This window comes from Electrona antarctica, assembly GCF_951216825.1.
Source record: "Electrona antarctica genome assembly, chromosome: 8".
NCBI classification, from domain to species: Eukaryota; Metazoa; Chordata; class Actinopteri; order Myctophiformes; family Myctophidae; genus Electrona; species Electrona antarctica.
This window is the reverse complement of record NC_136789.1, coordinates 3,956,997-3,970,127: the sequence shown is the minus strand read 5'-3', so window position 1 is coordinate 3,970,127 and position 13,131 is coordinate 3,956,997. Positions and strand designations below refer to the sequence as shown.

At 42.6% G+C, this 13,131-nt stretch overlaps 1 protein-coding gene across 1 annotated transcript in view; it reads left to right on the top strand.

The window, feature by feature from the left end:
• The window catches only part of phldb1a (pleckstrin homology-like domain, family B, member 1a), a gene marked incomplete at its 3' end in the record, with an annotated part of 34,061 nt that overhangs the window by 1,012 nt on the left and 19,918 nt on the right, over positions 1-13,131 (top strand). The window contains exons 2-7 of the mRNA XM_079507996.1: positions 1,927-2,028; positions 2,998-3,121; positions 4,418-4,588; positions 6,518-6,643; positions 7,689-8,800; positions 10,745-10,798. Coding sequence (XP_079364122.1) covers positions 1,927-2,028; positions 2,998-3,121; positions 4,418-4,588; positions 6,518-6,643; positions 7,689-8,800; positions 10,745-10,798 — 1,689 coding nt within the window. The remainder of the gene's footprint in view (positions 1-1,926; positions 2,029-2,997; positions 3,122-4,417; positions 4,589-6,517; positions 6,644-7,688; positions 8,801-10,744; positions 10,799-13,131) is intronic.

Genomic DNA, 13,131 nt, shown 5'->3' with positions numbered 1-13,131 from the left:
ACTTTCCCTACATTAGGCCGCCCCTTGGGGTTAGGGAACGATATGTCACTTAAATATGGCTCTCCAAGTTATTTTGTATAGGTGACAGTCAGCAGAATGCTACTCAGTGCCTCTTTAAAGTAATCGCTGTTCGCTGACATTTTTGACAAAAATAACTGGCCAAAATGACGCATTCAAGAAAATAATTTAAAGGTGCATGGACGAGTGTCCTTACCATCGGTGTACTTAGCCTTCACTGATGCCAATTATGAGAATTTTAGCCTGTTATCTATGCTGAGTTCCAGAGCAGCTCTGGGCCTCCTGAACCATTGAGGGCTTTCTCCCAGTTCAGCACCCCTGTCTGTGGGTGAGAAAAGACGGGCCATCGTCTTGTAGCTGACAGGCATGATGAGTCATCTGTGCGTGTGCGTGTACCCGCGCACGTGTGTCTGTGTGTGTGCGTGCGGGTGTGTATGTGGGTGTGTATGTGGGTGTGTGTGTGTGTGTTTGTAGGCATGTCTAGTCCTTTGTGGTTGTTTTCCTCCTTGGCTGATGATCATGTATTCACAGCTGGAACTAATCTGTAGCATCTGTCTGAGAGTGTGGGGTTTGTCTACCATTGTGCTTGTGAGAGCCATGAGTCATGGTGACTTGTGATCAGAGGAAGTAGTGATGTATACCTCTACTCCACAGAAGTGGTTCTCAAACTTTTTTTATGTCAAGGAATGGACCCCTATGTACTTGACCACACAGTCTACTATCTGAAAACGGGAGGCATACTATGGTCCGATGGAGCATCGGTTCGACATGCGTCCGCACCTCGGACTAGCGCCTGCTCCCGTGCTTGTGGTTATGGTTAGGTTAGGGTTTGAGGTGGGTTGTCGTGTTTCGGACCAATGACTAGTCGGACCAAACACATGCACCCTCTGAAAACAAGAGAAGATTTTTGATGTTAACAATTTTTCAAACGTATTCCAAAATGTTTCAAAGAAATGTCACATCAGGATGCGTTGTTAAATGGAATTGAATGGTAATAAATGGACTGCATTTATATAGCGCTTTTGTACTTCACATTCACCCATTCACACATCGATGGTGGAGGAAACCATGCAAGGCACCAACCTGCACATCAGGAGCAATTATGGGTTCAGTGTCTTGCTCAAGGACACTTCGACACTTTGCCAGGAGGAGCCGGGAATCCAACCTGGAACCTTTGTATTCCAAGACGGCCAGGCCAATCTACCTCCTGAGCCGTTGTTAGCTTGTAGGTCGGCTATTTTCAAATAGCCTACAAAAAGGGTTAACTTAATTGGTTAAACCAATTTTTATATATATCAAAATATATCATATTTTGGTCATATAAACATATTTAGCTGGGGGACCCCCTAGAACCTCCCCCCCCCCCCCCCCACCCACCCCACACACACACACACACACACTTTGAGAACCACTACACCACTACACTAAAGCACCACTACAGCACACCACCTTTGGTATACTCTACCTTACACACTTCTTTTGCATTTTGCATAATACCATTTATAATCCCTTTAATGGCACAGTATGACAATATCACATACAGTAACAGCTGTTGGGGCCCTGTTCGGGAGCAGCAAATAGTGAAATAGTTGCCAACATTATTGTCAGAAGGTGGCAGTAGAGATAGAGTTACTGTAATACCTTTCTGATGGCTTCTACAAATGGGCAACCTTCTTAAGTTTACAACTGTAAAATAATGTCAACTTCAGAACTTCTTGATGTATCCTGTTGTGTTGCTTGTTATTGGGAAACAATGACCCATTATGACAGTTCTGACTGTGTGCCTTGTCACATGGCTTATAATTGGGACAGAGGGGTTTCTAAGGAGAGCACTGTTCCTATTGTACTGCTGCTGTAGAGGCAGAATTCCCACTGGTCTGTTATGTGTATTGCTGGTGCATGCTCTAGGATCTTCACGTGTCAGATGGTTTCACTGATAACTCAGCAGACATGGACCGTGTGAACTGGAATACAGTGGAGCATGGCCGACAGACACACCAAATCTTACAGGTGAGTGATCAGTGACCTTTAATTGTTGTCAGTCTGTAGTTGGTGATTCCTTTTTAGTTCAACAGAGCTTCAAGTCAACCCAAACTTAAGCAGATTACGTTTTTTTTTTTTTATGATAAAAGTACATGACCAGCTACTGCTTTCTCTAGTCTAGGCTATACTACAGTATACTGTATCTCTCGTACACACATTACTTTGGACTCTTGTTACTTTGCACAGGTTGATTAAACTTACTTGATACTATACAATAAACAGCCTGTGTTAAACTCAGAACTGTGTACTACTAATGGAACCAAATGGACCCTTACAGGTCACTAAGGAGTTACTATGTAGGCCTACCCACTCCTGCAACTTCAAGTGCAGTATACCGTACATACATATGCTTAAGCTTTTAGGTCAGTAACCACGGAAACAGAGCTGGAATATCCAGGGTGGATCGCCAGGAGCCGCAGTCAGAATCAATGTACTTTTACTCTACGTACTGTACCAGTCATGATATAGTATACACTGTACTCTAGATATAGTCATGATACAGGCTATATACTTTGAGTGTAGTTGGGAGATTTTCTGAACCAGTTTCTCCAACACAAGATAACATGCATGTTCTGTCCTCAAACTAGAACATTGGCATTTGTCAACATTTGGGCCTGATTTGAAAAAATGTATACAATTGTTACTGATCATATTCATATCCAAAGATATGTGCTTACTTAACAGACATTAATATTAACATAGATGCACTTAATGCAGTGTAGTGTAGTACAGTGAGGATCGGGTAGTGTAGTAGCGGTGCCGTATTATACATTTTTGAGGGGCTCCTATATTCAGCTATTAGTGTAGATTTTCGTCTTACACAAAGTAAGACGAATTGTCAATGGGAATTACACAAAATTCCCATTGACAATGAATGGAGAATTTACGTCATATGTGTCTGAGCAAAATCGGTTTTCCACCTGTTTGTGATGACAGAGCACCCCTTTGGACCTGATTGAGACTGGCAAGTCTTTGAAGGTCCAGGCAGAGCGCCCTCACCTGGTTAGTTTGGGAAGTGGTCGTCTGAGCACAGCCATCACCTTGTTACCACTGCAGGAAGGTGAGCCCTGATACTGTAGGTTGGTCTCTCTCTGTGTGTGTGTGTGTGTGTGTGTGTGTGTGTGTGTGTGTGTGTGTGTGTGTGTGTGTGTGTGTGTGTGTGTGTGTGTGTGTGTGTGTGTGTGTGTGTGTGTGTGTGTGTGTGTGTGTGTGTGTGTGTGTGTGCACGCGTACACGTGTGTGTGCCGTGTATCTGAACAAAGCTAGTATGATGACATGATATAAAAAGCTCTATAGATTCTGTTCATCCATACGGTGTACATTCTCTGGCCTCTGTGATGTGATGTAATCTGTAATCTTGTCAGCCATATGATGTAGTAGTATTCACAAGGAATGCTATTCATATACAGTCAGATCTAACACAGGTTGGACCTTTCACAAGCAAACAACACAAATTCCTAAGTCATACATTGACGAGAAAGAATCATAGCATTCAGTTCAAGTTCATGCGGTTCATGTATGTGACTGCATGTAGACATTGGAGTGGATAAAAACATCCGCACACTGTTTTATAGCTCCAAAGAACGTACTTTTTATTAATGGCAAAAAGTGTGCAGAAACTGCAGATGTTTTTATCCTCTCCTTGGTCCTTGCATTGATGCCTTGGTGTCCAGCACCTGGCCTAAATACGGGCACACAATCTTCTCTGTGAACTGCATGCAGACATTGCAATGCCAGCCCTGCCACCCCCAACCCCACGCACGCACGCACGCACGCACGCACGCACGCACGCGCGCGCACGCACGCACGCACGCACGCACGCACACACACACACACACACACACACACACACACACACACACACACACACACACACACACACACACACACACACACACACACACACACACACACACACACACACACGTCTTATTACTGAAATCATTCTGAGATTATAACAGATACAACATGCATCATATTCACAGCAGTCATTTGCATTTACAACATACCTGTCAATTCTATCCATTTCTGTGATTTCTCTGTTGCCATCTATGCAGCACATACTATAGGTGAAATGCCTAGTTAAAGAGTTTACTTTAGAGGTCAAAAGGACAAAAACAGGGTCAACGTGAACCTATAATGCTGTCATCTGCCAGCCTAAGATTGTCTTTGGGGTGAACACCTGTTGTTTCCCATTCAAGCTCCCTCGCACTTGTTCAGTCTGATTCCATTTGTAACTTGGTCTTGCGGCCATGACCTCATATGAGATCGGTACTTGGTCTGTGGCTTCTAAAAAAGACATCTCAAGGCCAGTAAATCTCTACAGTGAATGATCATGTGTTGCCTACTGTTGCAGGGCGGAATACATTGGGAAGTGAGGGTACAGACATCCCTCTTCAAGGTGCAGGCATCTCTGCTCAGCACTGCTACATTGAAAAGCAGGCAGGCTGCATCACCCTGCACCCATGTGGAAACCAGTGCTCTGTAGATGGCCTTCCAGTCACCAAGCCTGTTCGCCTGACACAAGGTAGCACCATCACACACACTACACAAAAAAACATAGACAACTAGGCTACCTGTATTTGCAATATTGAAATTATTCTAAAGATGATGATTATTATTATTATTATTTTACCTTATTAAGATGTATTATTTTTTTCCTACTATGCCATCAATAGGATGACATGGATGGATCAATATTCTGTGGTTGTTGAATTAGGGAAAACAAACATCCTGTTTATTTCACTCATTTTAGGAACCTATAATAAGCCTGTAACAACTAATCGAATGATAAATGTATGGCTAAATTCGTTGCCAACTAATTAGACCATCGTTTTTTATAAGCAAATAATCAAGGGTGTTTTTTTGGAATTTATCACGGCTGTTTTGCACTACTGTGAAGTCTCCTTTGATGGCATGATGATGTTTTATAGCTCAACGTTGAGAGAAAGAGGAGAGAGACCATTGTGTAACTACGATACACAATTGTAAAACAGCCCCTTGTTCTACTACCAGTGGCGTGCCCTCATAAAAGGCCAGCCATGTCCCCCCACCCCCTCCCCCGGTTCAGCCCCCACCTCCACAAGCCTTGCAAACAGCATTTGAGGCAGAGTTCTGAGTTAGCGTGTGTGGAGGCAGCAACTGCTCAGCAACACTATTTCAAGCCTTGGATTAAGGGAGGACTATGCTGAGAAATATGAATCAACATCTCTGCTGATTATTCACGATTTTCAGGAACTATACAATTACAAGGTAGGCCAATTGGGGAAAAAAGCATGGATACATAGGTGGGAAAAAGAGAAATGATTGATGTCATTGTGACATTGTCACATGATTATTAGATGGACGCGAGTCAAATGACTTCATTATTGATCGTCAACTAAATTGCCTATTATATTCCTGCTGGTTTGACAGATATAATCCATCCATAGGATATGGCCATTATTATTACTTGTATCCATTTGTTTTACAGTGTTTTAGACTGCTAACGTGTGTTTGTTATAATTAATTGAACAGACTCCATGATAGTCATGTTTCTGACCACTGTTTTAAGCTGAACCTCTCTTCCATTCATTCCAGCATTATGTTCTGCCCCTGTCTAAGAGGCGTCCAGTCTCTTAAGACTCATGCTTTATCACATGCCCTCTCTCTCTCACCTGTTCTGTGGCCACATGCTAGCTTGTTTTGTAGTTTACATTCAATGCATTCTACAGTCGCAATGTAAAAGTGGACTTGAACACATCCATCACCTATTGTTCTGTAATGATACAGCTTAAAAGTAGATACCACAAGCACCACGTATAGAACTGTGTGTGTGTGTGTGTGTGTGTGTGTGTGGGGGGGGGGGGGGGGGGGGGGGGGGGGGGGCGACGACGACAAGTCACTTATGTATCATTGATTCATGTTACCCAGCAAGATTATGTGCAGGATCATCAGGAGTTTTGGATTACCTGTAAAACCCCTTTACACATAAATATTGAGCAGCTGAGTTTGAGTGCTGATAGTCAAAGCTATTTTCTGCATCAGCAACACTGTATGCCTATTTGTTTGTTTTAGTATGAGCAGAAATGTAAACATACATTTATAATTTGAATGAGTGTATGTCTTGGCTGCCTTCCACCCAAATTAAGTGAAATTTATTGGCAGCATGTAACCACGTGGGTGGTTCAATTCAATTCAATTCAATTCAATTCAATTCAATTCAATTCAATTCAATTCAATTCAATTCAATTCAATTCAATTCAATTCAATTCAATTCAATTCAAAGTGTCAAATCACAACAAGTTGTCTCAAGACACTTTACATGTAGAGCAAAGGACCGACAGAGATTCCACCCAGAGCAAGCTATTTTGCGACAGTGGTAACACTGCAAAGGGAGGCATTAGGCATGCAGTGCTACTCTGCTACGTAAACACACCTGCTCCTCCTTACACATAATGTTTATTTGGCCTGACAGGGTGCATGCTGTGCTTTGGTCAGTCTACCTTCTTCCGGTTCAACCACCCAGAAGAGGCTCAGAGGATGAAGAGCATGCTGCCTGGAGGAAGCTATGGCTTTGGAACCCCAAGATCTCACCACACTGGTAACTAGTAAAAAACAAAACAACTTTTACACTACAGTGTTTCCCGAACAATGGGTCCGGACCAATTTGTATGGGTCTTCTCGAGTACATTTCCTACAATCTTTTAAATTGTTTTTTCAAAGGGTTGAAGGGGGAAAAAAGATAAATAGTCAAACAGGGACTTTAAGAAAGAATGAAAATAGTAGATGTCACAAGTCAAAGGAGAATTGGTAAGTCTTGATAGACAATTTCAAGTGGTGACATACAGTACAGTACGTAGCGACATCTTGCACAAGTCTAATTATCTGTGGCCTACATATTAACCTATTTCAGTCATGACACAATTTATGCATTTGTAACTCTGAGAGTTGCTTTTACTGATAGATCAGTGATTCTCAAAGTGGGGTCCAGGGAGCCAACATGGTTCTTTGAGGGGATTCCACATGGACCCTCACAGGTCTGTAGCTCTTGAGAGTGTACAAATGGAACCAAATCCATTTGATTGGTTCATTGGTTCCAATTGTTTGGTTCATTTGTAAACTCTCAGAGTTATGGGGGTCTTTAAATCAAACAACCACTGCTGTAGATTCTATTCTCCTATGACCTTAGTGGTTTTGACAAGTGGTGCCTGACCTATGAGCCACCACACCCAGTCTGGTGTGTTTGCAACCCACTCCTTCCTGACCAGGCCCAGATTGCATCTGCCCTGATTGAAGTATGGGGCTGTAGTTTTTATATTTAGCAGCACCAATCCCTATAGGATTACAACACATTGGAGAAACCAAATATCCTGGGTTTGGTCAGAGTCCATACAGTAGAACAAGGCCTGTGTGTGTGTGTGTGTGTGTGTGTGTGTGTGTGTGTGTGTGTGTGTGTGTGTGTGTGTGTGTGTGTGTGTGTGTGTGTGTGTGCACGCACGCACGTGCGTGCGTGCGTGCGTGCGTGCACATTTGTGTTCATGCGTACTTGATTGTTTGGCTATATAGTGTGTTTATACTTTCCATTGGCTATACTTTCCATTTATGCTCCATTCTAGTTCATAATGCTTCCATGTCCTTTCTTACAGATGCCCATGGTGCTCTGAACGGGAGCCACCTAGGACTCCCTGGCTCCCTGGCCAGCAACATAGAGAAGGACCTCCAGGACTCTCTGGTGCTGAAGGAATCTCAGAGCTCACCGTCCTCAAGGCCTAGGAAACCTGCCCATCACCTGATTCCCCAGTCTCCTCATCCAGCCATGCTCAACGGAAGAGATAGCGGACTGCAAGGGGTTGCCTCCTTTTACTCCAGCTATGACAGAAGCTCCCCATCCCTGCACCTTCCTGGTGAGTTGCACAGAGCATCAAAGGACTCCAGCTATGACAGAAGCTCCCCATCCCTGCACCTTCCTGGTGAGATGCACGGAGCATCAGCTCCTCCGGTGCCTGCCCGTTCTATAAGCTCCGCCCACACCAACCAACCTCCTGTTCCACTTCCTCGGACCATCTCCGCTGCACCTGCGGGTGGACAGAGAGTGCCAGGAAGCCCTAAACGTTTAAGGAGCACCCAAACAGAGGCATCATCGAGTCCTACACCAAACTGCACATGGCCAGATCAGGAGACAGAAAACATGAAATCAAATCACAGTCCATCCCCAATCTCTAATACCAGACTGACTCCCAAAATGCCCCCTGTAGCTCCATCAAGCCCTAGGTTAAGAGGCTCTTCCCTACAGAAGAGACCGCCTAGTCCCCTGAGAGAGCCCAGTCCGTTGCTCTCACACACTGACATTCTGCAAAGGTACAGGGCTCCAGATCCAAATGGATGCACCGCTCTAAGAGAGCTGCCTCCTCCCAGCCCCTCCATGTCTCGCAGAGGTACCCCAGGATTCCATGGCTCGTCTTCCTCCCTCTCCTCCCATACGTCCACTGTTAAGCCAGTCTCAGAGAGTCCTCGGGCACCACGCAGACCTGTGATTAGCTCAGAGGAGCAGGGCTCTTTGTCTAGCTCATCTCCTCTGACCAGCCCTCATAGCCAGAGGAAGGCTTCTTGCACCGCCAGTAGAGACCCTTTTCTGATGAAGCCTCACACCAGGGGACGCAAAAACAGCATCTCTGAAATCAGTGACGAGGATGAGCTGCTGGAATACCATCGCTGGCAGATAGAGGAGAGGCTCCGCGAGCAAGAGATGGAGAAGCTGGTAAGTGATTTAGGACTGAACTGAACCATGTATATTGTATACTGTAATTATATAAAACCTGATCCATTTCTGTCAGAATGGATCAGTTCACATTTCAGACCTTGGATTTGTACATTAGTATTTCTAAAGACACATCTCTGGAGTCCCTGCTTCCTATGAGTGGGTGGTCTTTTTCTTCTGTATGTTTCTTTGCATTAAAGGTTGACAAGAATTTTAGCCTACTAGCATAGTAGACAGCAGGTCTGAGTGTCCTGGCACACAGCCACAAGCTCAGCTCCCCATGGTGCTGGTGGCATGGTTTACCAATTTGGCCCGAGTCTGAAATGCCAGTGTACATTCCTCAGCAAGTCTGAGGGTACATGTGCAGAGGGCATAGCTGGATACCTCTCATCACTATGTTTAACCGATAAAAGAGTGACCTTCAGATATAAAGATGCCTCCTCTTGACTGGAAGTTCCCACTTATATTCATAGAAGCCCTAAAAGAACACGCATAGTTCTTACCCATCCTCAGTCCGCACCCGCCCACCCTCCATCATTCCTCAGCCCACCCCAGCCGGAGCCTAACAGCTGAAGGGACCACAGAGGGGGCAATTCCCGCCTGTCCGTGAGCACAGGCTATTTCAGGAACCAAGAGGTTTCTGGTAACAAATAAGACAGTTATTGACAACATGCAACTGTGGTGGAGTGGGAGGCGTCTGATCACTATGGTTTCTGTATACAGTATGTGGGTAAAGGTACAGATACACTCCCCAATGAGTTTGTTTCTCACACCTATATTCTCAACTCCACTTTTGAAATTGCTGGTCAATGTTTCGATCTTATAAGACCTTATCAGGTCCTTAGTATAGTAAATTTCAGCAAAAGAAACACGTTATAACATTTGAATTTGGTAAAATGTACACCTATCTTGTTAATAGGATACAACTAAGGACACTATAAAAGTTTAAACTTTTATAGAAAAATAAAGTGAGTAAAATTATAGTGCAGAAGAATTACTAAAGAAATCTCAGTAAAAGGCAGAAACAAACAGCTTTTAGCTGTGATTTAAAATAACTAGGAGTTGTAGCAGTTTAAATTCATATTGCACCCAACAGCTTTTATTTTAGACATTGTGTTGTTTAAGAATGCAATAGTAAGAATCTATATTATCATCTTATATTAATAATATATACAAATATGTATGTATGTATATGTTCTCTTTTAAATGTACCGAAATAAAATGTACTTACTTACTTACTTACTTACTTACTTACTTACTTACTTACATACTTACTTACTTACTTACTTACTTACTTACTTACTTACTTAAGTTGCTATTCTTTTCTGACTGTTTTAAAGAGGCATTGTATAATTGATGCTGATCAAGGAGAGAGATACTGAGATACTTGTTCTCTTGAAACGCTTTCTTTGTGCACTGCTGTTTATCTGTCATTAATTGTAAAGGTCACAGCCAGAGTAGAAAGGTTAGTCTTAGCATCAATTGCAATGACCGGTGAGTCGTTTTACAGACTGGCTGCCTGCTTGTTTTATTTCAGTACAGTTTCAGATTCAAAACATTGCTTAAAGTCATCCTTTGTAACGTTTTAAATTAAACAAAAGTTAATTATTTTCTTCACAGTATATTTTACACAATAACCATTCCACATACAGCAAATTTGTTTTCTTATTATTATTCACAAGTGTCGGCCCCCCCCCAAAATTACTTAGGTACCGGAAATGTACTAGAAATGTATTTATGTATGTTGTTGCTTTCCAAAATATTCTCAGGGGCCCAAAGGGGTGTGGCTAAAACAGACTACTAAAACGAATGTTAAACAGCAAGACTTTAATATGACTTTTCTTTGATTTCTATACAGTAGTTTAACCACTAATAAAATAATGAGTTAAAATTAATGATCTCTTTGTGACAGTAGTTTCCTCTTCTTGCTCATTCTGTGGACAGGAAGGTCCCACCCTGCCAATGCCAGCTAGCAGTTTGCTTAGACAATTACTGCAGGTTTGTGTGGATTTTCTATCATGCATTCTAAACAACATTACATTTAGAATAGCGTTGTTTGCACAGACCCCTCCTCCACATTGTCTGTTCAACTCCCACTGGATCAAGTTATAATTCATATCTACCTCGAGCGAAAGCAAGCATTACTGAGGATGATGAATAGCTTTGTTTACTCACAAACTTTAGCCATCTCTATTGGCTTCAGAGCAAACTCAGCAAAGCATACCATATTAGATCCTAAGAAAGAACCACAGGCTTGTTGGGCCTAGATTTGAGTAGTTAGTATAGGAAAGCAGAGGAGCCCGGCTTCTGAGGGCCTCTTAAATCAGGCCCATTTGGACCAAGGGTATTTATTTCCATATTATCTGCCAAACCATATTCTTTAAAAGCTTAGATCCAGGCCCGATCCAGCCATTTCCTGTCAGTCTACTGTCCTATCAATAAACGATCCAGTAGACAGAATGATAGAACAGGCAAAAAATATATACAGTATAGAGAGATATAGATATAGATCTTAGATCGATAGATAGATAGGTTAGAGATCACTGATCACATGAACTTCAGATACAAAGTTTAGTTGTTCATCACTAACACTAATGTTGGAGAGGGCTTTTAATTTAGTTTCTCTTGACAGATATATTTTAGGTATAATAGCCATTTAGCACAGTCTGTGTTATTGTTACCTGCCTGCACTGTTATTTTACTGGATAAAAAGTATAAATCAATGTATGAAATATACAGTAGTGACAAGAGAATATATAGACTGAGCAGAGACAGAACCTATCATTGGCAAATGAAATAAACAAAGCCACTGGAAAGAAGAAGCAGTCAGGCTTTAAAATGATCACATGCAAGCACCAAGGGCAGCAACTAAAGCAGCTCTCATCCCAGAGTTAAGAGCAAAATGAGTGTTGATGAGGGGTTTGTGGTATCATGTGGTGCAGTCTGTAGCTATCCATTTCTATTTACTGTAAGTGAAAACTGTCAGAAAAAGACTGTGATCCACTCATACAGCACTGACGAAGGTCCTAAAGGTGGCCTTACACTAGCCGATTCTTTTCAATCTGAAATCTGATAGCACCACACACTACAGGATAATCGGAGCGGGGCAGAGCAAATATCAAACATGCTTGATGTTGATCGGGTCGATCCCGATCGCGCCCCGAGCAGATCGATTGAGTCGGGCACCCCCCGAGCGTCAAAAAATGCCCGATTATCGGCTAGTGTAAGGCCACCTTTAGACTGAAACATTTTCTGCTTTTTTGCACTTTTCACTTCATGAGCATGTTAAAATAAAAGAATAACTATTTTCTTAGTCTCTGTCTAAGGAGTCTTCCTTAAATGTTTATGTAGAGAGCTAGTCAACCCTAACAAAGGACAAAGAAGGGCAGTTTAGTTACCCTGGAGTTTATTTACTGTGTGTACAAGTGTAATAAATAGGTGGTAATTAATTACAATATTGTCAGGAATTCCCAAACCTTTTCATGCCAAGGACCCCCAAATAGCCATAGCCCTTGGCTGCGGAGGGTGGGAGGGGGTCCTCCTGGTGAAACTGGTCCTTGGCTTCAACAGCTCTTCACACTGATTGATGGAACACAAACCGTGGCCATATTTTGGGCATGTCACTCATTATAGGTGAAAAACGTAAAAAACTATGTTTTAAAATGTTTGCGACGTGAGCTTATAGATCTGCTATCTTCAACATTTTTGACAATAATAAGTATAATTTATATATACTTATTTTATAGGAATTACTTAATTTGTATCTACTCCAAGTCTGGAACGATGCAAATCAGGAATATACTGTAGGCACGGTGGCACAAACGGCACACAAAGCTCTACCAATCCACAAAGCCGATGGGTCCAGTTGGCCTATCAGGGGAGCCGATACTTCCAACCCCAAACACAGAGTTTCGGTGCGTCCTCCACAGAGGAGATACAGGTTAGATAGATACAGGTTCTCAGAAACGGTTGGTCTCGTCATCGCACACCTCCAGGTCACCTGGAGTTTTTTCATGCCAAAGTTTAGGTAAAATGGTTTGATTGATTGATTGATTGAAGAATTTATTAACAGTTTGCAGAATTACAGTACATTTCAAGCACAAACTCAATACAAAGGCTGTTAACTGTGAGTGGACGACCCAATTAAGCATTACACTTGTTTCCAATAGGGTCCACCATGTTCAAATCATCAAAACATTTAGAGACGTACAAATAGACACTTCTATAGACAGAACAGGAATTCATCATAAAGGAGGTAAAAAGGGAAAAGAAATATATACAGTGGGGGGAAAAAAGGGGGGGGCGGGGGGGGGGGGATTCAGATTTTACGG